At 42.6% G+C, this 23,601-nt stretch overlaps 1 protein-coding gene across 1 annotated transcript; it reads left to right on the top strand.

Moving 5' to 3' along the window:
• The first annotated feature begins 11,749 nt into the window (after positions 1-11,749).
• On the top strand, positions 11,750-22,608 carry fgf18a (fibroblast growth factor 18a). The gene is made up of 5 exons (XM_058063669.1): positions 11,750-13,135; positions 18,023-18,062; positions 18,174-18,354; positions 20,764-20,870; positions 20,969-22,608. The coding sequence occupies exons 1-5, from the start codon at positions 13,104-13,106 to the stop codon at positions 21,239-21,241; spliced, it is 633 nt and encodes a 210-aa protein (XP_057919652.1). The 5' UTR covers positions 11,750-13,103; the 3' UTR covers positions 21,242-22,608.
• Positions 22,609-23,601: the final 993 nt, after the last annotated feature.

Genomic DNA, 23,601 nt, shown 5'->3' on the forward strand with positions numbered 1-23,601 from the left:
ACACTCCACCACTGTCATGTCGGGAGCCAAGCTCGCCGCTTTCAATATGTGCAAGTGTTGGGATTCCTGGAGAAGCACACGTGTTGTTGTTGGCCCGACGCGGCTCAGGTGCTGCGTCGGGCCAATCCATTCTGTACGTTTTATTTCCAAACCTTCTGCCACTATGGAACACATCTTCCCATTATACTCCACATGCTCCTTTTTTTACATGAGGGACCTCGCTTTGGAACGTTTTCTCATTGCAAGGAATTTAAAGTCACAGATAAATGAAATAGGATAACGAGTGGATGTATGGATATCATGATTATAGGTGGCTATCTGTGGTCAGCTTATTTCAAACATGGCGGATGTCGCATTCTTTACCAGGGCCTCCATTGGGGACGTAAAGCACCCAATCCACCACTGTATACCAATACTATCACTATAATATCCAGTAAAGCAATATAGCCAGAATTGAGGGTCAATATCATATATTTCTATGTTCATATTTGCACAATTTAAAATGCTCAAAAATGGGCACATGAAGAAGAAGAACTTATGTAATCCTACTGATGAATACTAAAAGTATTCACTTTTAGAATTTACCAGTTACTTTCCCACAAAGTACCGTATTTTCTGGACTATAAGTTGCTCTGGAGTATAAGTCGCACAAGGCCAAAAATGCATAATTAGATGGGAAAAAAAACCATACATAAGTCGCACTGGAGTATTAGGTACAAAAAAACATACATAAGTTGCACTGGAGTGTAAGTCGCACAAGGCCAAAAATGCATAATAAAAATACACATAAGTTGCATAAGGTCAAAAATGCATAATTAGGTACAAAAAAATATACATAAGTCGCACTGGAGTATAAGTCGCATAAGGCCAAAAATGCATAATTAGGTACAAAAAAACATACATAAGTCGCACTGGAGTATAAGTCGCACAAGGCCAAAAATGCATAATTAGGTAAAAAAAAAATATATATAAGTCGCACAAGGCCAAAAATCCATAATTAGGTAGAAAAAAACATACATAAGTCGCATTTTTTGCAGGTACGTTTTTTTCCAAACTACTTGACTGACTTCAGCTACACAAAAAAATAAACATGAACAGAAAAGGTGTCCAATGTTTATGTAACATAAGAAGTTTTTTTTTTTATTATTTATAAGTCGCTCTGGAGTATATGTCGCAGGAACAGCCAACCTATGAAAAAAAGTGCGACTTATAGTCCGGAAAATACGGTAATTACTCCTTCATAAATGTAATTACTTACCAGGGAAAGTAATTACTGCGTTACTTGTGTTGAGAGCTCATCCTACTTGTTCATAATGGTACGATCTGATCGTGTTTTGCGTGGATGTTTACTTCTGATGTCCTTGAATGCACCTCGGGTGTGATTGGTAAGAATGATGATGATGTTAAGTGTGATGTTGGCTTTTTTTTTTTTTTTTTTAAACGCACCAGACTCCGTGTGCCTGTCGGGATGCTACGTTAATCATGTGACGCCGTAGCACCGATGCTTTTACCGCCAACACTGCTCCACAGTTTCTGTTTTTAACAGGTACCGGGTTCATACAAGAGCAAGAAAATATATACATAGTTGATCTAGTTTAGGGTCAGAAGACGTGCCAGTTGACTTTGGGCGAGAGGCGGCGTACGCCCGTGACCAATGCCTTGTCAATCACACGGAGACAGACAACCATTCACCAAGTCTTTGGTGAAGCTAACATACTGTACATGTTTCTGGACCGTGGAAGGAAACCGCAGGACGCCGAGACAAACTCACGTAAATCGCTAGCAAAAACATGCAATCTGCAGAACAGGGCATATTGTACTCATAAAATGATTTAATTATTTACCAATTACAGCGCAATCTTTTTCATATGAGAGTCTTGTGAGGACAGGCTCCAAACCATGATGTGCACGCGGCAAGTGCGAGCTATAAATCCATGACATAGCCCGCTCCAAGTGAGCCGACTCACCGTTACGTTATGCAACAGACATCTTGAGTCATTTATATGTATTTTTTGTGATCGCTCGCATCTGTGTGTGTTTGGGATTTCATCACAGGCTTAGCGCTTGTTCTGAAATTGCGCAGCTCTTGAAAACGCTTGCGAGTCGTCCGCAATGAAATGTTTCAAGTTGCAAGAACAGCTGGAGGTAAGTGACCCGGCAGACATGTGGAAGACATTGTATGAATCATAACACGCGGGCATCTATAATGGCCGATGCTTCTAAAGTTGGACAAATTTTCAAACTCCAAACTTTCATAATGATGACACAGCGTGACAACCAATCCCAAGGATTGACTCCAATCCATGTGATGCCACCCCAGTGAAGGCAAAGAACAAAAGTGAGATGATGATAACCATAGAACCAAATATGGAGCTTTTTGCGACACAGGAAACCGGTACACAAGTCTCTATACTCTGTCCTCTATCCAAGGTGGGGTCCGGGGGGGTCATTTGCGGCCAGCGGCTGATTTTCCATTGGATGGTGGCACATGGTAAACATATGATTTAACAAGAAAACTAAACACCACAACCGCAAAAATGGAAAAAGAAGCAGAGATAGTCAAACGATAGTCAAATATTAACTGAAAAAAATAAAAAAGTCTAATCTAACCCCCAAAATTTGTAATTGTAATAATAATAATAAAAAAATAATAATAAAACAATAAAATAAAAATAATAATAATGCCATAATATAAAAATATAAAAATAATGCAGAAAAAAAAATATTTTGGGGAAATAAAGTTGCAGAAAAACTGTCACAATAATAAATATATAATAAATATATACATACATTCAAATAAATATGAGAAATATTAACTATACATATTAACAGAGAAATATTAACAGAAAAAGTCTAATCTAACCAAAAAAAGTTAAATTGTCACAATAATTAATAATAATAACAATAATAACAATAATAACAATAATAATAATAATAATAATAATGATAAATAATGCAGAAAAAATAATGTAATTTTGTGGAAATTAAGTTGCAGAAAAACTGTAATATATCATAAATAAATACATATATTCAAATAATTATGAGAAGAAAAATAGAACAAAAACATTGTGATTTCATATATATAACTTGCTAGCATAAGTGGCTTTACATAATATCGGGGCTGAGTACATCATTTGCTCCTTCTGTATACGCATGTATGCCAATTAGGAATATTTTCACGATGTGAAAACGGTGAGTAACTTTTATTTACTCTTGTCATGTAGTCATTTATTGTTCCACTTGTCTTGTATGACAGTTAGGAATGTTACATATTACTTTGGACACTGCCAGGCTTTTTGATGGCAACAGTATGAATCTGTAACTGATTATTTTCATTTACATATTTTACGGTGGAAAAATGAATGCACTATTACCGACGCTCCAGAGTGGATTATGTTTGACTTTGGAGGTTCCACTGTGCTCAGGAATGTTGCTTTCTCCTTGCCCGGCTTCTCTCCTTCAAATGGAAGCGGCGCTGCGTCAACGTCAGCAAGCATCAACATAAGCAAGCTATGGATGGACATCAACGGCGGTTAGAGTTTAATCCGTGGCTTGGACCCAGAGACCAAACAGCAGGCTTCACATCGGAGGAACCGGCGAGCTCCAAGTATGACGGAGGAACGTCAGCTCAGGGGTGAGACCGCTCAACTTTTTTTTTTTTTTTTTTTCCTGAAGTATTATTTATTCAGGAAGGGATCTACGCTTCTACAAAGGCACCTCAGTGGTGGCATGAGGGGAAAGTGGGACTGAACCCATGACCTCCCGTCATCGGCTTGTTTATGCTGAAATTTATGCCCACTTTCTTCAGATTCATAATTCATAAGAATATGCGGCGTTGAATCATAAATGTCGACATAGTCAAATAGAACGGGATCCCAGATGTAGACCAGAGGGAGCGGGGAAGAGACCCGAGGGAATAGAACGGCGATGAGGGACGGCTACCAGCACCCCCGCGACTCGCATTGATGTGCACTGTGAACCGTATACATCACACAGCATGGCCCATAAAACGCCCACATGCTAGTACGCTAGCGAGTATGCACAGACGTTGCTCACATGTCGGAATTCCATGTTTGAGTCCTTGCTTAGGAATCGGGGAGGTCACACTCATTTGCAAAATATGTTCTGACTTTCTTCCTGTTCTGTCATATTCCACTGATCCATCATATGCTTTATTTCCTCCACAGGAAACATACGCAAAGGCCCCCGCCACGTGCGATACATCGCAAATATCCGAATCCAGAATCCTGTCATGTGCTATAATTCGCCACTTTTCCAGAACACTCAGTTTTCCCTTCAACTGCCACGTCTCGAGTATTACTGTCAATCACGTCACCGGCAACCAAGCAGAAGAGTCGTACATAATCCGGTTCGGAGATTCTTGCGGTTCTCACCTGTACATGAGTGACACTAAGCCGAGGGTCCGAGATATATGATGGTTTTCCAAGTGGGAGGGGCAAAAAAAGCAAGAAAACAAACAAAAAAAGAATGAAATGAACTCTAAAACAGATGAAAAGGTGAAATCCAAAATGGAAGTTCGGGGCAAAATGAGGCTACCATCCTGAACTGGGCCCGTGCTAGGCTGTACCCCGCAGGCCTCTCCATATGGAACGTGTTAGCCTCGCGACTTCCAATGAATGCAGGCTGACGTCAGACACGCACCCACCCATTGTTGTGCTGCTTAATTTGTTATAATATTTATCTTACAAATGAGGATTCTAACAGGGTACACCAGGGGTCTCAAACTCAATTTACCTGGGGGCCACTGGAGCTAGGGTCTGGGTGAAAAAAACCCCCCAAAAAAACGCATTTATTAAAAACAGAAAAATATACAAACTTTTTCAGTGCTTTGGTTCCGATTTTCTACAATAAAAGCTCTGATAAAACAAAAAAAATATATTTTTCTGCACAAAATAAGATGAAAAATAAATAAACAAATCAAGAATAAAGAAAATCAATCAGTAATAAATAAATAAATATAATAATAATAATAAAAACTTAAGAAACCACATATAGTTGGTGGGTAGACAAATTATTTTTTTCATATTAAAATGAACAAAGCATTATTAGAGCCCTGTAGACATGACAAAACACGACTATAATCACATTTATACTCTTTTTATTTACAACATATTGCGCAACTGCAGGGTCTTGAGACACATGCTAACTCGCAAACTAGAGAGCTAGCGACCTAAAAGGTAGCCTTCAAGTTATATTTCCTTTAAACTTAAATAGCCAAAAACTTACCACTTCCACACGGATAGGGAAGATAACTATTAACAGTTATTTAACCTTTAAAATGAACATGAATCAAACGTAATAATTTTTTTCTGGGTACATGATACCATACAGCATCCATATCAAACTTTCATATCAAGGCGGGGGCCTCAAACTAGTGTCCTGCGTGCCACATTTGGCCCGCGGGCCGCATGTTTGAGACCCCTGGGGTAGACCCAAAAAAAAAACAGCCAAGATTTTCCTATAAAAACGCCAAATGACAGAAGGACAGCGAACACAAGGCGACCCACGAAGGGCTCTCATCTGTGGGAGGTAAAGTGCCCAAATTTGGGTGGCTTCACTCGTGTTAATTGCACATGAAAGTTTAGCACAAACAAACATTTTGACATAATATTTTTTTTTTGAGAAATGCATTAGTCGGCATGTTTTATGTATCCTCGTTTACTCCTGCTAATGTGTTATTTTTATATATTTATACTCTGTCGGACTTAGTATTCCACAAAGACTTAAGTGGCTGTAAGTGACCACCAGTTGAGCATCTGGCACACATCACAACAGCAATCCAGGGTGAAGAAGAGCCAAAAGATGAACAAAGGTACTTCGAAAACATGCAAAAGAGACATGAGATGAATGGAGGAGGGGGGGGGGGGGGTGCATGTTTCTTGCTCTCCCACTCTGACATGTCCGCTCCGAGGTGCTTTACTGGCATGAGTAATGATGGGAGGTGCTGCCAAGGCAATTACATAGCACATTAAAGGCTTTTTATAAACATTACACTTTCTCCTTTGCCCGGTGGCAAAGCTGAAGGGCAGCTCCAGAGGAAAAAACTGAATGAGACGTGATGAGAGAAGGTAGGAACAGCAGGAAGGACGGCGGAGTCGAGGAATAACAAAAGATGAGGGAGGAAGAGGAAAAGCGGTAGAGAGGAAGTGGAAGACAGAGGTCAACATAGATGGCCAACAGTATCGAGTAAATCGAACCCAACTCCGTGGTTGAATGTGAGAACAATAGTCGTGATTTCATGTCCGAGTCAAAGCACAGCTGCGTGTAGGGCGTAGAATAATTCTACACAAATACACACTCCGAGCTAGGAACACACTACATCACACACACACCCTCGTTGACCCGATCCACGTCCACGGACATGAGTGGACGCGATAGATGCGCACGACACAGCTGGGCATCGAACATACATGCATTCAGTGTGTTGAAGGCGGCATATTTATACCACAAGCTTACTGGTCGCAAGTAATGATCTAGAACGGGAGGGGGGGGGGGGGGGGGGCAAACTTTTTGACTCGCTTTAACAAAATTGACAGGGAGGGGCGGGGGGCGGACTATATAATTTTCACGTAACAGTCGACTTGGAATTATTGTATCAGTAAAGTGTGTTATGAATTAAATTTATTATTTTATTATTTATTTTATATTAATTTTATATTTATAATTATTTAATATATTATTTATTATGTTTCTTATTAATTATTATTATTATTGTTTTTATTATTACTAGTGCGTTATAAATTAAATTTATATTTAATTATCTAGCAACCTAAACGGTAGCCTTCAAGTTATTCCCTTAAATAGCCAAAAACTTACCACTTCCACACAGATAGGGAGGATAACTATTAACAGTTATTTAACCTTTAACATGAACATTAATCAAACGTAATAATTTTTTCTGGGTACATGATACCATACAGCATCCATATCAAACTAACATTTCATATCAAGGCGGGGGCCTCGAACTATTGTCCTGCGGGCCACATTTGGCCCGCGGGCCGCGTGTTTGAGACCCCTGATTTACAACATATTGCGCAACTGCAGGGTCTTGAGACACATGCTAACTCGCAAACTTGAGAGCTCGCGACCTAAACTGTAGCCTTCAAGTTATATTTCCTTTAAACTTAAATAGCCAAAAACTTACCACTTCCACACGGATAGGGAGGATAACTATTAACAGTTATTTAACCTTTAACATGAACATTAATCAAACGTAATATTTTTTTTCTGGGTACATGATACCATACAGCATCCATATCAAACTTGCGCGGGGCCGCACTAACATTAAACTTTCATATCAAGGCGTGGGGCCTCAAACTAGGGCCGCGTGTTTGAGATCCCTGCTGTAACACATTCCACCACTTTGCACCCCCTCTCCCCCTCCCCTGTCATCAAAGAGACTTTATTAAGTGTCTCGTACATTTACACATTTTGAAATGGTTTAAAGTTGGCCCGTGATTAGCGGAGAAGTGATATCAATCCCAGAAACCGATGTTAGGCTGACAGCTCAGCATCTGATGTGACGTTTAAGGTCTGCAGGTATTAATCAAAGCCACACGCAACACGCAGTCCAGCTCATATAGGCTAAGCTAATTGGGCAAAAATCTCTGCAATGCTTCAGAATGATGGATTGCATTTATACTCTTTCGACTTTTCAAAATGTACACAGCAGTTTGTCTATGACCGAACCAATGTATTTCAAAACTGGACTCAAACTGTCTCATTGAGTCCACATTCAGTTTTTGAGCCTGGAGTAGTCCAGAAAACCGTGCTCCTTCGCCATGCCGACCTTGGGGGTCAAACCAAAACGCCCTCATATAATTAGAGTGCTGTTCGGGGATTTGCTTGACTGTGATAGAGAAAGGGCAAGCGCACGCAATGCACCCTGGGTCTTTGTCTGATGTGCTAACGGTATTGACGAGCACTGATCGATGTTAATTGCTAGACAGAATGGCCGTATTGACTAAAATGGAGGAGCCTGCGTGGAAAAGAGCTGAAAAGAGCGGCAGATACAGAAAAAGAGAGATGCCGGGGTCGAGATCTACCGCAGTTTACCAGGTCCCTCAATGCGAACGGACGCCATTCAGAACCTCATAAGGTCCATACGTAGATGCTAGAAGTTTATTAAACTCAATATTAAACGTTCACGACAAAATATATTTGAGCAAACCATAACTCCATATGACAAATGTGGACTTCCATACATTCAATGGCGTGTGTGCATATGAATGCAATTCGCTGTGTGTGCGTCTTATCCGAAGATCGATAAGCAGAAGCTGCAGAGGCAAAGACGTGAGCAATCAATAAGCAGGCTGCAAACCCAGGCGAGGGACAAGAGGAGAAGATAAAAAATGGCCGAGCAGATTAAAGGCACAGATAAGGGAGGACAGGAAATGAAAGAGAGCCATGATGACACGGATGAGGAAACAGAAAAAGGAAGTCTTTTTCTTCCAGTTTGAGGCTGCTTTGGGATCAGATTTGGAAAGTCTTTGGTGGTCTGGGGCTCGACTTGCCTGACTTCGGTTCAGTCCGCCCTCTGAGGCTTTGTTGATGTTAGTCTATAGTCTATATGTGCCTTGTGATTGGCTGATGATGGAACCAATGTGTAGTCCACGTTTCGGCCATGTTGTTGCAGCATAATCGGTAAATAAACATGGTAAATAAAAATGGACGTAAGGAAATAGGCTGTTCTTCTGAATGACTTTTGTTCATTTTTACTATTTTTAAATGTGGCCCGCAGGACACTAGTTTGAGGCCCCCGCCTTGATATGAAAGTTTAATGTTAGTGCGGCCCCGCGCAAGTTTGATATGGATGCTGTATGGTATCATGTACCCAGAAAAAATTATTACGTTTGATTAATGTTCATGTTAAAGGTTAAATAACTGTTAATAGTTATCCTCCCTATCCGTGTGGAAGTGGTAAGTTTTTTGGCTATTTAAGTTTAAAGGAAATAACTTGAAGGCTACCGTTTAGGTCGCTAGCTCTCTAGTTTGCGAGTTAGCGTGTGTCTCAAGACCCTGCAGTTGCGCAATATGTTGTAAATCAGGGGTCTCAAACATGCGCCTTGATATGAAAGTTAAATGTTAGTTTGATATGGAGGCTGTATGGTATCATGTACCCAGAAAAACTGATGACGTTTGATTAATATTCATATTAAAGGTTAAATAACTGTTAATAGTTTTCCTCCCTATCCGTGTGGAAGTGGTAAGTTTTTGGCTATTTCAGTTTAAAGGAAATAACTTGAAGGCTACCGTTTAGGTCGCTAGCTCTCTAGTTTGCGAGTTAGCATGGGTCTCAAGACCCTGCAGTTGCGCAATATGTTGTAAATCAGGGGTCTCAAACATGCGCCTTGATATGAAAGTTAAATGTTAGTTTGATATGGAGGCTGTATGGTATCATGTACCCAGAAAAACTGATGACGTTTGATTAATATTCATATTAAAGGTTAAATAACTGTTAATAGTTTTCCTCCCTATCCGTGTGGAAGTGGTAAGTTTTTGGCTATTTCAGTTTAAAGGAAATAACTTGAAGGCTACCGTTTAGGTCGCTAGCTCTCTAGTTTGCGACCCCAGGTAAATTGACTTTGAGACCCGTGCGGTGTTCAATAGTCCCTGGTTCTCGAACCCTACCATCTGGCCTTAAACGTACCAGACGTCCTCATACCTCATCACCACAGCGCGGTTCAAATCCTTCTCCACAACATTTACCCTCACGTCCCCCCTTACAAGCAGGCGAGAAAGCACCCAAACACAGGTGCAAAGACACGCAAGCGAGCCAGCGCTACAGGAAAAAGGAGGCCAGAGGCTTTTCGGTGGAGCATGACTGGAAAGGCATTCGACCACGTAGCCCCCCCCCCCCCCCTTCTTTCGCTCCCTCCCTGCTCGGAGCATGTCCACTTGCAGAAACGTGTGTGCATGTGTGTGTGATTTAAAAGTACAATGATGAAAAGAATAAGCCTCCACTCGGAGCCAAGATAACTGTCCCCTCCCACACTCTATTCTCTCCACTGTGTGTGTGTGTCAATGAAAGGTATGGCAAGAGTGTTGTGTTGGCTTGGCTGACCGTCTGCGGTTGTGCAGCGGTGAGAGGGAGTTTTTTTTTTTTTGGAGGGGGGGGCGTTTCTGCAGAAATCCCTGAGAAATGTTCCTTTTGGATCCGTGTGTGTACTTACATACCCGCCCTCCCGACTGTCTTTCATTGTCCGTTTCATTTCCCCCTCTTAAGGTTTCACTTAAAAGTTAAGAAAAGGGGAGTCAGAATGTATCACTTGAACGAGCAGTGACGGGTGTGGGTGGGTGTGGGGGCGGTGTTTGGCTGTGGGGGTGTTATCACAGGGAGGATTCGTGGGGGCGGGTGGTTGTAGCGGTTGACTTTTGAAGCGTTTGACTTACTTTAAAGACAGGTGTCTATCATGGAAGTTACTTTCCATTCATCCATTCAGTTGATGTTTGCTAAATACAAGGATGAAGAGTCTTGAACCGGTCATGATGTGCTAAAATTTGCTAAAATTAAAATTAAAAATTGCTAAAATTAAAAATTGCTAAAATTAAAATAAAAATTGCTAAAAATAAAATTTGCTAAAATTAAAAATTGCTAAAATTAAAATTAAAAATTGCTAAAATTAAAAATTTCTAAATAAATTGCTAAAATTAAAATAAAAATTGCTAAAATTGAAATTAAAATTAAAAATTGCTAAAATTAAAAATTGCTAAAATTAAAATAAAAGAATTGCTAAACTTAAAATTAAAAAACCCTTAAACTACATTAGGAAAGCAGGAAGTGAACAAATGTAACACTTACTGATTGTAAAAATACCAGATGGAGGGGTAGGATTTAATAAGCTTTGCTTCTTCCTACTCCTTTTGGACATGTGGAACTGGGAACTGATTATGGGATGCATTCAATTGTAATCTGATGCATGTTCAAATGAAATAAAACCATTACCATTACCAATTAACATAGCATGTTTTTGGAATGTGGGAGGAAACCTGAGTACAAATAAAAATAAATAAAAATAGTAGTAAAAATAAAATTAAAAAATTATTTTTTTTAAATAATTTTAAAAAATTATAAAATCAAGTTTAAAAAAAGTTGAAAAAAAAATAAAACGAAAAAACACAACTTAAACTATATTAAGAAAGCAGGAAGTGAACAAATGTAACAGTTACTGATTGTAAAAGTACCAGATGGAGGGGTAGGATTTAATAAGCTTTGCTTCTTCCTACTCCTTTTGGACATGTGGAACTGGGAACTAATTATGTGATGCATTCAATTGTAATTTGATGCATGTCAAAATGAAATAAAACCATTACCATTACCAAGATAGAAGACCACCAACCACCACGGCCCAACAACCCATCTCCTCCTCCACAAAGTTTTTTCCTCCTAAATCTCCTTAGTAGAGGTGAAAAAGTTCTTCACCTGTTGAAAGTGTCATTTTTTTTCTCTCCTGCAAGATGGTCTCCATCTGATTGCAACTGGCTAATCCCATTTTGATCCAATAAGCGTGCATGTGCGTGTGAGAGAGTAAAGAGAGGGAGAGAGGGGTGGGAGGCAGGCAGAGGAGAGGAGAGGAAAGGAAAGGAGGGAGGGAAGGAGGGAGGATTGATCAGCGTCTGTTAAAATCTTGTTCTGGTTTTCTTAGAGTGAGGTCTGTGCCTGCCGACGTCCCCCCCCCCCTCTCTCTCTCTTCAAGCAGAGCTGTTTATGCAAAGAGACTGTGGATTTTTTAAAAGCGAGAAACATCTGCACAATAGCAGGAAAGTGCATGAAACCGCATTGCCGGGCTCGTTTTTTGCGTTTTTTGGCGTTTTTGTTGGTGTGAATGAAAGAGAGGGGAAGCAAAAGAAGAAGAAAAAGAAGAGAGGAGCTGCAGGTTTTGGAATGGGAGTGGATCTGTCAGTGTGATTTTGGGTAAACACGTTTCCAGTGTTCAACTTTTATTTCTCCACGAACCTGGCGAGCTCGAACCCTCTCTTGTTGCACCGCGGAACGGAGAGAGTTCCGTGCTACACCCCCTTTTCTCAAGTCTTCATAGGAACTGCTTAAACTTTCTAGGTTTAAAAAAATAAATAAAAAGATCGGATTGCATTTTTTCCCCCCCTTCAAACATCTCGGAGGTGATGTCATCTTGCGGTGTTTTGGCTGGTATCGTGTCGAGGAGGCTGGGAGAGAAGGACTGCAGCCGGGCGGCAACCAGCGGCTGAGGGCGGCGGGCAAGTCCGGAAAATCAGGTGCAAAGTGCGGCTGTCATTTCCTCTCCGACTCCGCCACCCAGTCACAGCTGTTCCCGTCCTCCGCAGCCACCCCCTCCTTCGGTGCACTCCCTTTAAGCCGGACCGCTCCGGGACCCCGTCGACCTTTGTGAGTGTGGGTGTCACCGGAGACAACACCGGGAGGGGAACATGACCGATGCAGCCTTGCATCACCCTGCGCCCGCAGAGGCTCCATCTCCGACCGGTTGTGCGCTCCATGAGCCTGCTAAGGTAGCCGAGAACCTCCAACAGTTCCTGGACTGCTGGGACTGAACCCGCCCGTCTTCTCGGATCGAACCTCTTCGCTACCTTCCACGTATAGCGCACAGTTCCATGGACACATCTCACCGTTGAGACGTTACGCATTGGATTACGCACGCCATTACGCACGCATCGCATCCTTTCACCGGGCTTCTGTGGGTCGCGAATCTTTTTTGGAGTTTGGAATCCCCTAAACAGTGCGCACGATTTCACCTGTTCTCTTCTTTGCCGGGGGCGCGCATCGTTTTAAGGCTTAACATTTTGCGCCCCCGCCCACTCGCCTCCGGCGTGGACAAGCAGCTGTTTGAGGTTGCCCTGCGGTCACAGTGGCCCGGCCGCTCCGGCCTCAGACCCCAGCCTGCCCACGGCCGCATATTTATCATCCACGCTGTGGGAAGTGGGCCACGTCGCCGCCGATGCCAACTGGAGTGACCGCTGACATTTTGACTCTGCTTCACATCCACCGGATTTCAACTGCAGAGGGAATCTCTCCGGGTTGCCGGACTGGCTCAGGCCGAGCGAGGAGACCGTCTCTGGGCCAAGTTCCATAGTGGAGTCGGGAAGCAATGTGGCCCCTTCTTTCCATGCTGACCGTCTTGTAAGTCACTCTTTTTTTTTAACGTCTTTATCGTACGGTAATCAGATATCCGTGTTTAAAATATTCCCGAATAAGCCGAAGAAGAAGATGATGGAAAGGGGGTAGCCGTGTCAAACGATTACATCACTCCTCATCAGTCCCCCCCCTCGTGGAAAACATGCCAGGAAAGCCCTGTTTTGATTGGCTGACAGTTCAGGGTCACTGGGTCACACTAGGGGCTGTGTTAGTCATAAAAGCTGCCATAAACATCTCCATCACCTTCTGCGCTTACTCCAGGGATGGTCCAAACCGACTCGGGAAGACGTTTTTTTTTTTTTTTCTCGAGTCAAATAACACTAAAGAAGGTGATGTAAAGGAGCGCTCCCACTTCTGGAGATACTTGTCATTCCTCGCATAACCTGGATCTGGGTGTGCGCCGGCGCCTCCGTTGCCCAATTTTCCTCTCTCTGCATCCCACCGCCTAACTGCCTACATCTGTCTCCTTGACTTGCCGTGAACCATTTTTTTTTTCCACAGATGCTCGCTGAGATAAAACGTATGAATTAATAACCGATGAATGACGGCGCCCCCCGGCAATATCTGAGGAGGCGCAGACCGACTTGTTTAGTCTGCTGCTTTGAGTTAAGGTCGACCAAAGCCAATCATCTAGCCGTTCATTTCCTCCTTTGCCTATCACTTTACCACAGACACTTATGGATTTATCCCCCCCCCCCCCCAAAAAAATGCCGTTTTATTCCAACGTTGGCATGCAACGAGAAAAAGCCCGAACCGCAAGCAACCTGCTTCGACAAAAGCCGCAAGCTCCACTTTGAGGCTTTCAAAAACTATTGTTTTCCGGAATCGAACCTGTTCCTGCTGATACCGCTCCCACGCCCCACTTTTCCGAGGCCCACAAAACGAACATGCAACGTGCCGGGGCGCGCCGTCGCAGCGTCGGCGTACCGCTCTAACCGCTACTACACACAGATGAAACCGCCGAATCCCAGCAGGCCGACCGACCGACCGCGTTTTTTTTTTTGCCCACTCGGCGGCGCAGGTTTATGATGTCAGAGAAACCTTGCTTGTTTTGGCGCGCAGCCCACCGCGCACCGGGCTTTCCCTCTCTTCTTTCAAACTCTATTCTCTCTTTTTCTCATCCCTCCCCCATGCACCGATGTCTCTTTTCCTCTCGCCTTCGCTCCACGGCTGGCATAACACAGAGTGTCTGTGGTTTTTGTGGGAGCAGGGGAATCCAGTACCGAGGCACTTTTCCTTCAGTGTCCTCGCCGGCATTGCGGCCATGATGTTTTAACAGCTGAGAGTCCTCACAATGCTCAGGTTTTTTTGGCTGTGCAGGCAAAATGTAAAGGGGCCAAAACGCAGCGTTGCCAAGGATGTCTGCATCTATTAGAATGACTCAAAAGGGTCAACACAGTCTAAAGTATGCGCTGTCAGAAATAGGCGTACACCGTGCCTGTGTAGTTTCGCAGCCTTCCAGGTCTCGGTAATCCACCAAGGCTGAATCCAAGGCCTTAAAAAGATTTTTTGGATTAAAAGGCAAAACATTGAACAATTAGTCCAGTTGCCTTGACTTCATTGATGAGGAGTGGCGTGTACTGGGCACCGGCACCGTGTTGCACATCATGGGAAGGTTTACACGCTGAGAAGTTCACTCTGGCAGCCAAATATTGCATTCAGATTTTTCGTCAATAATCGAAACAGTTCAGTACTACGTTGTGTAAATCTCATTTTGTGACACCTTCAAAGTCGAACAGGACAAAACCACCTTTTGGGGGGGGGGGGGGTACAAAGCTGGACTGTGTAGTTTCTCAGCCTTCCAGGTCTCGGTAATCCACCAAGGCTGAATCCAAGGCCTTAAAAAGAAAAACATTTTTCCCGATGAACAATTAGTCCAGTTGCCTTGACTTCATTGATGAGGAGTGGCGTGTACTGGGCACCGGCGCCGTGTTGCACATCATGGGAAGGTTTATACGCTGAGAAGTTCAGTCTGAATCATCAGTGGCAGACAAATATTGCATTCTGATTTTTCGTCAATAATCAAACAGTTGGGCGGTCTAGTGGTCACAGCTAGGAGACCAGGGTTCAATTCCACCCTCGGGCATCTCTGTGTGGAGTTTGCATGTTCTCCCTGTGCATGCGTGGGTTTTCTCCGGGTACTCCGGTTTCCTCCCACATTCCAAAAAAACATGCTAGGTTAATTAGCGACTCCAAATTGTCCATAGGTATGAATGTGAGTGTGAATGGTTGTTTGTCTATATGTGCCCTGTGATTGGCTGGCCACCAGTCCAGGGTGTACCCCGCCTCTCGCCCAAAGACAGCTGGGATAGGCTCCAGCACCCCCCGCGACCCTCGTGAAGAAAAAGCGGTAGAAAATGAATGAATGACACCTTCAAAGTCACACAGGACAAATCCACCTTGTGGGGGGGGCGCAGAGCTGGACTGTGTAAATGACCCCACCCGCCCGTTTATCAGTTTCCTAAAGAATCCACTATTAAGTCATGGAATAGCTGCCATTTCCAACAGTGTGGTAAAAAAGAGAAGGAAGTAAGGCTATGCGGTGGTGAACGCGCACGAGTGCCAGAGTCAGGGACTTGTGTTGTGATGTGCATGACTTGTAACCTCTTCCCATTTCTTTTCCCATTATTTATCTTTTTGTCTGCTTCTCACGCCAGACCAGACCAGACCACACTCTGTGGTTAGCGTCTCCTTCGAGAGCTAACCTTTTATAATTCCTCCCTTCTCCTCCCTCTGACATCTTTGGGATTTTATCTCTCACCGGTTATTTATTCTTGCATCACTTTCTCTCCATGTCTTTGTGGCCCTATTAGCTAAGATCTCCTTTACTATCTCCCGGCCTCAACAGTGGTGCACATGTCTTTGCTTTGTGTCCCTCTCAGCTAAGATCTCCTTTACTATCTCCCGGCCTCAACAGTGGTGCACATGTCTTTGCTTTGTGTCCCTCTCAGCTAAGATCTCCTTTACTATCTCCCGGCCTCCACAGTGGTGCACATGTCTTTGCTTTGGCGCAGCTGTCAGCTGCCTGCTCGTCCTGTATACACATCTGTGTGCATGCCCATGACAAGTACGGAGGAGTCACCTCGCTAACCCCAAACATAAAGCCAGGAGGCAGGAGTTCGATAGCGGAAAGAGAGACAAAGAGGTGGAGGAGATGGAAGGAAGCACGCGGAGATAGCGCAAAATGAGGTGGGGAAAGACGAGAGATCGCTAGAATTGCTTTTCGGCCCCCATTCTTGGTTCTGAAAGTCATCAAACCACAAAAGCGGAGCAGTAGAATCCCATTCTAAAGCTTTAAATAACAAGCGACAGCTCCAAGGTCAACGTCTTCGATAAAGTGAGATGGGTTCGAATAAAAGCAGATGCTTGGGTTGTAATGTAACAACAGAAGCAGTGTGACTACACATGAATTCTGCATCACCATAATTATTCCTCCAGAAATGATTTTTCCACACTTTTGGTAGCTGGCGTTCTCACTTATTCACAGCATCTCTAATTGGGACCGCGACCCACTTGTAGCCAAAACCACATCACAGCCCCGCGTGTACACCTGTAGTCCAGCCCAGCTGTCTACATACACACGGCGGCCAAATAAACCCGCTCATTCCGTCAGATGTGCGAAGCAAAACATATTCTCTTCTTCCTGGCGTGTTTGCCATTCTGCTTTGGTCCCGGTGGGTCATTTGGAGGCCATATTTTGGCATAGCCGGGGTCACAACGCTAAGCTCGGAAAGATGGCTGCTAGCGTAACTATAAACAGGTCCGTGGGTGTTGCCGTCTGCCGATGCCTGGACATCTGCCTGTCTGCATGTCAAGCGGCTGTGCCAGCCAGCAGTGAGAGTAATCGGCCAATAAGGAAAAGAGCTGTTGAACAGACGGGGGGAAAAAAAAAAAGACACGGGAATGAATGATGGTGTCATGCTTGAGTTTCGCAGCTATCAATGTTGCTTGACTATTCCTGTCTTTCCACTTTCCACTAAGGGGTTAGTATGTCGTTTTTTTCAGTTTTTTTTCAACTTGCTTCTAATACACTTTTCTGCTAAAAAACAAAACAAAACAGGGGAAACCTCACACACACTCAACAGGGGCCCCAGGAGCACCCAAAAATGGCATAAAATGCCAAAATTTTAGGGTGTCAATTTTTGACAAAAAACGTAATAGTATGTCATTTTTTTTTTTTTTTAGTTTTTTTTAGTTTTTTTCAACTTGCTTGTAATGCACTTTTCTGCTAAATAAAGGGGGGGGGCCTCCCACACACTCAACAGGGGCCCCAGGAGCACCCAAAAATGGCATAAAATGCCAAAATTTTAGGGTGTTGTTTTTTTCAGTTTTTTTCAACTTGCTTCTAATACACTTTTCTGGTCAAAAAAACATGGGAAACCTCACACACACTCAACAGGGGCCCCAGGAGCACCCCAAAATGGCATAAAATGCCAAAATTTTAGGGCGCAAATTTTTGACAAAAAACGTAAGGGAGTATGTCGTTTTTTTTCAGGTTTTTTTTCAGTTTTTTTCAGTTTTTTTCAACTTGCTTCTAATGCACTTTTCTGCTCAAAAAAACAGGGGAAACCTCACACACACTCAACAGGGGCCCCAGGAGCACCCAAAGATGGCATAAAATGCCAAAATTTTAGGGTGTCAATTTTTGACAAAAAACGTAAGGGGTATGTCGGTTTTTTCAGTTTTTTTCAGTTTTTTTCAGTTGGCTTCTAATGCACTTTTCTGCTCAAAAAAGCAGTGAGAGTAATCCGCCGATATGGAAAAGAGCTGTTGAACAGACGGGGGGAAACACATGAATGAATGATGGTGTCACGCTTGAGTTTCGCAGCTATCAATGTTGCTTGACTATTCCTGTTTTTCCGCTATTTCCAGATGTATCCAGATGTTGCTGGTGATGTGCAATCCATTACAGGTGAGCTTCACGGTAATGAATGTTTTTCCAGTAACAAAAACCAGCAATGTTTTCATGTCATGGATGGACGCGTCTCAAACCTGTGTGTGTGTGTGGTATTTGATTTTGCAGCAGGTGTTCGGTGTGGATGGGGTCAACTTCAGCGTGCATGTGGAGAACCAGACGCAGGTGCGAGACACCATGAGTCGAAGACACCACCGCGTTTACCAGCTCTACAGTCGCACCAGCGGCAAACACGTCCAAGTGCTGGGACGCAGAATCAGCGCCCGGGGAGAAGACGGAGACAAATATGGTAAGACACACACAAAACGGAGATATTGAGGTGTGCACAGAGAACAATAATTAACATTTTGGCGCTCGTGAGAAAACATTCCGTGAACGCTCACGCACTCCAAAAAAAAAAAAAAGACGGCAAGTACAAAGACTTGAAGGTTAAACAAGTGAATGCTTGAACGGATGCAGGATCTCTCACAATAGCGCACACATACAGACATGCCCCCCCCGGGCTTTGGCACGGGGGCATTGGAGCTTGTCTCGGAGTACAAAGACCTCATCGACTGGTGCGCTGACTCAATGATTCCCAAGCCAGGAAAAGCCAGAAAATGAAGGTATAAATGTTCCAGGAGAAGCCTGGTAAACTGGTGTCAGGGCCCCCCCGTGTTAGAAACTCATCTTCTTCATCGATCCATGCATTGATTTCTCATCCTTGCTGTTGTCTCCTCTAGATTTAAAACACCCCCCCCCCTTTTTTTCCACTATTCTTTAACACTCCCTGCGTCCATCCCCCATTCCATCCTTCAGTGCAATCACGTCTAAAACATCTTAAACTCCACACAATAAATAAGCAGAAGGTTCATTTCACGTTCACTTACTAACGTTCAATTCCACCTGCAGTCATATAAATGTGTCAAAAAACACTCCAAAAACTAAAAAAAGCAGGTATTGCCTGCAAGACAAACCTATAGTGATGAAACAGGAAGAGAGTTGGGGGGTCGCTGGGGGGGGAGGTATTGATTTCTTTTGACCCCTTTGTTGACTAAGGTCATGTAGGAACCATTTTAGGGATTTATTTTTAACCAAGCACAAGCACTCTTTGAGGAAGTGATATTGCCCGGAAGGATGCTGCACTGAAAAAAACACACACACACATGTGCACAAACGTGCACAAACGTGCACACACCTTAACACAACACTGTAGACGACATCTCCTCTCCGCGTGCTCACAAGCCTCGGTGTTATCCTTTGGCTTTTTACGAGGCCCATTTGTGGTCGGTGGCCTTCTTATCTTCAAACCATCTGTTCAACCAAAGATGGCTCCGGCCGCCTTTTACAACTTCCAAACGTAAATCCAACCTGACTAAAAATCGGTGTCAACGGGAGCATGAAAAGCGACATTATTCCCAGTTATTCCCAGCGCTTTGTAAGAGTAGCGTCGGTGGTAGCTGTGGTAAACACCTCCTACTTTGGTACGTGACAAAAATAAATACAAAAATTTTTTAATTAAAATTTTAGTTTAAATTTAATAATTTTTTTAAAATTTTAATTTAATTTAATTTAATTAAATAAAAATTTTAAATTTATAAGGCTAATAGATTATTAGAAAACCCATCTATAAAAATCAAAACTAAAACTAAAATATCTTACCATGCTGTTAACTACTCCCTTCAGAGAGCAGCACAAACCGGGTCTAACAAGGACAGAAAAACGCTGCACAACTGTGCTGATGATGGATGACTAAGGATCTGTTTTAAAATAAAAAAAAAAAACATTAATCAAAAATACCATACACTACCACTTAAAAGTTTGGGATCACTTGCAAATTTCTTTGTTTTCAAAAGAAAAACACATTTTCATGCTTTTCACAAAATTTTTCTAAATTTCACAAACATTTTTATCCATTTCACTAACAATGAAAATGAATCAGATGATTTTCAAAGAAGGATGTACATTTTTTTTTGCTGTTAACTACTTTCTTCAGAGAGCAGCACAAACCGGGTCTAACAAGGACAGAAAAACGCTGCACAACTGTGCTGATGATGGATAACTAAGGATCAGTTTTAAAATCAAAAACCATTAATCAAAAATACCATACACTACCGCTCAAAAGATTGGGATCACTTACAAATTTCTTTGTTTTCCCAAAGAAAAACACATTTTCATGCATTTCACAAACAATTTTTATAAATTTCACAAACATTTTAATAAATTTCACAAAAAATGTTATCCATTTCACAAACAATGAAAATGAATCAGATGGATGTACATTTTTTTTGCTGTTAACTACTTTCTTCAGAGAGCAGCACAAACCGGGTCTAACACGGACACAAAAACGCTGCATATCTTAGAGTGTGTAATTTAAGACAAAGACGCCTTCACACGTCGTCACCTGGCAGCTGCACTAAATAGTACCTGCCAATCACCAATGTCGGTATCAACAGTAAAGCGGCGACTTTAGGATGCTGGACTTCATGGTAGGACTTCCATAGCTCAGAATGACCCAAAAAAATTCCAAGTAATCCCAAAATTTTGAGCGGAAGTGTATGTCCAAAGCTGGAAAACCGAAACCAGTCAACTTCCTGTCTTAGTGGTCACATTAGAATTGCATTCCAGACAGACCAGGACCAGACCTGGTCTGGATTTGTCGTTGCCTTCAGTGGTTCTAACGTCTGTCTATCTGTCCCTCCGTCTGTCCCTTCACAAGCCCAGCTCGTAGTGGAGGCAGACACCTTCGGAAGCCAGGTGAGAATCCGGGGCAAAGAAACCAACTTTTACCTGTGCATGAACCGCCGAGGCAAACTGGTAGGAAAGGTGAGATGAGTTCATGTGCACCTCGGAAATAACACAACTCTGTCCTGACCTTGACCGGCTTTTCTCTTCTTCTTCTGCCACCGCTGCTGCTCTCTCAGAAGGCCAGTAACAGAAGCGCCGACTGCGTCTTCGTGGAAAAGGTTCTGGAAAACCACTACACGGCTCTGATGTCAGCACGCTACACGGGCTGGTATGTGGGCTTCACGAAAAGAGGGCGCCCACGCCGCGGCCCCCATACGCTCCCAAATCAGCAGGACGTACACTTCATGAAGCGGTTCCCTCCTGGGGAGCAACCTGACCTTACTACACCGTTTCGCTTCACTACTATCAGTAAGCGAGGCAAGCGGGTGCGCGCTACCGGACCGCGCTAGTTTGTGGCCCGCGTTCTAAAATCCCGGACCCCGACCCCGCTTGGCTGAAGCAGTGAAACGAAAATCACTGAACACGACAAAACATTGACAAGAAACTCGATGAATCATTTATGGGGTTTATTTTGCCACTACCGCCCCCCCCCCCCCCCTTTTGTTGTAGATTACTCCTCGCAGATTTTTTTTATTCCTTTCTCGGACCATCTCGGTGGTCCATCACTGGAAGCGATACGGACTTGGTCTGCTTCCCTTCACGGAGCAGAACTATTGACAGAATACCTGAAGGGCAGCCAAAGCTCACGGTTCGACAAAGGTCTTCATTCCACAGCCACAAAAAAAAAAAAAAAACACATGGCCTCCTGTTGTGGACCAGCTGGACAACATCAAGAACGGAATTACAACCGGACCATGGCGAGCGAGGACGAGCGTGAAAAGGAGCAAGTGCGAGCTCCGTCTGAAAAGGAAAAAAAAAAAACTACAGCGAGAACGAAAGGGATGGAACGGACCAAAAAAAAATGGCCGACATGTAACGCACTTAGCTGTGAGTGACGGATGTATGAACGGATGACAGACTCACTTAATACACGCATGTTTTTAACATGACGATGAAGAAATGTATGTCGCAATGTTTGCTCGAGGAACTGGAATTATATCAAACAAATGTACAGTAAACCTCGGATATATCGGATTCAATTGTTCCCACTGGTTTTATCCGATATAAGCGAATATATCCGTTATATGCGTATACCGGAAAATGTCCGTTTTACGCATATATCGGATTTACGTATATCCGGTATATGCGTAAATCGGATTTTATCCGTTATAAAAAAGGCACTTCCTTGACTATGTTTCCAATGTACCTGGACGTCGTATAGCGGCCTGTCACGATTCGGCGAATCGGAGCGCCACGATGCGGCCATCCGATATATGCGAGGGGAATTTCATGGAAATGCATTGGAACGGGACTGGAGATTTTAGGCGAAATAGGCCGATATCCGATATATGCAATGAATTTTTATTGGAAATGCATTACAGAAAAATCGGTTCTTTTTTTATCATGTCCGTTGTGAGCGAATTTCCGATATATCCGAGTCCGATATATCCGAGGTTTACAGTGAGCAACCAAAGACGAGCAAAATGGCGCCTCTCTTTTTCTTAGGCACTCTCAGCTCGGATGAGGTGATAGTCGTGATGATGATGATGATGATGATCACACAAGGGAAGGTGCCTTCTCCACAAGCATTGCTATAGAAACGAGCCGGGGGGAACGATGCCCCCTGTGCGATTCCCGTGGAAACAGAATGCTGCTACCAGAGGACGTTCAGTGGAATAAAAACCAAAGTCTCATTCATACACGGGAGAACTAAATATTAAAGGGAACAGTTTATTGAAAGCTATATATATATATATATATATATATATATATAGTGTATGTATTTATGTACACATAGACAGAAAACCCTAAATAAGCAATCTTACTATGATGTTAGTATAATTATTACGATAAAATTATTTCTTTTATTTATTTCTGTGCAGAAGTCTTTCTCGACTCAGTAAACTCTACCGAACCATTTTCACGTCTCTGAAGTCATCTTTTTATATATCATATATTTATATATATTATATTTATATATCAGATACATTTTGGACGTTTGAATACAGAATTTTTTTTTGTGAGTATTTTTTAAATGTACATTTTAAAGCTATTTTAAAGTTATTTAGTTTGAAATGTTGCACTTTTTATTATAATATATACTGTATTTTCTGGACTATAAGTCGCACAAAGGCCATATAAACAAACAAAAACATACATGGAGTATAAGTCGCATTTTTTTGCAAGTAATTTAATTTACAAAACTACTTTATTCCAGTTAAATTCCACTGAAGTTTTCCGATTTGAGGATTATTATTTTAAACTGTAATAAGAAGTACAGTTGCTACTTTCATTAGGATGCGTGCTTTCCTTGTTAACCCCCATATGTTGATGTGGCACCCATTCAAGAGTCGGTTCAGACAAAAGGTGTGACTTATAGTCCGGAAAATATGGTATATTTATTTTAAAAAAAGATTTTTTTTTATCATAATATTCTCAGAACAGAACACGTTTTCCCCCTTTTTGGTGTGGCCTTAATACTCCAAGATAATACACCGAGATAATAATATAATATTGTGACTAAAAAAGGATGTTTATACCTGCTAAATTCAACTGAAGTTTTCCGATTTCAACATTATTATTTCAACTGTAATGAGAAGTACAATTGTTACTTCCATTAGGATGCGTGCTTTCCTTTTTAACCCCCATATGTTGATGTGGCACCCATTCAAGAGTCAGCTCAAAAGTCGCTCTGGAGTATAAGTTGCAG

The sequence above is a fragment of the Doryrhamphus excisus genome, chromosome 23 (assembly GCF_030265055.1).
Source record: "Doryrhamphus excisus isolate RoL2022-K1 chromosome 23, RoL_Dexc_1.0, whole genome shotgun sequence".
Classification (NCBI taxonomy): domain Eukaryota; kingdom Metazoa; phylum Chordata; class Actinopteri; order Syngnathiformes; family Syngnathidae; genus Doryrhamphus; species Doryrhamphus excisus.

What these genes read in the sequence shown, in the direction of transcription:
- fgf18a (XM_058063669.1), top strand. Translation starts at nt 13,104, where the DNA reads ATGTGGCCCCTTCTTTCCATGCTGACCGTCTT. An exon ending in CTTTCCATGCTGACCGTCTT is followed by an intron (nt 13,136 to 18,022) that starts GTAAGTCACTCT and finishes CGCTATTTCCAG; the next exon opens with ATGTATCCAGATGTTGCTGG. An exon ending in TGATGTGCAATCCATTACAG is followed by an intron (nt 18,063 to 18,173) that starts GTGAGCTTCACG and finishes TTGATTTTGCAG; the next exon opens with CAGGTGTTCGGTGTGGATGG.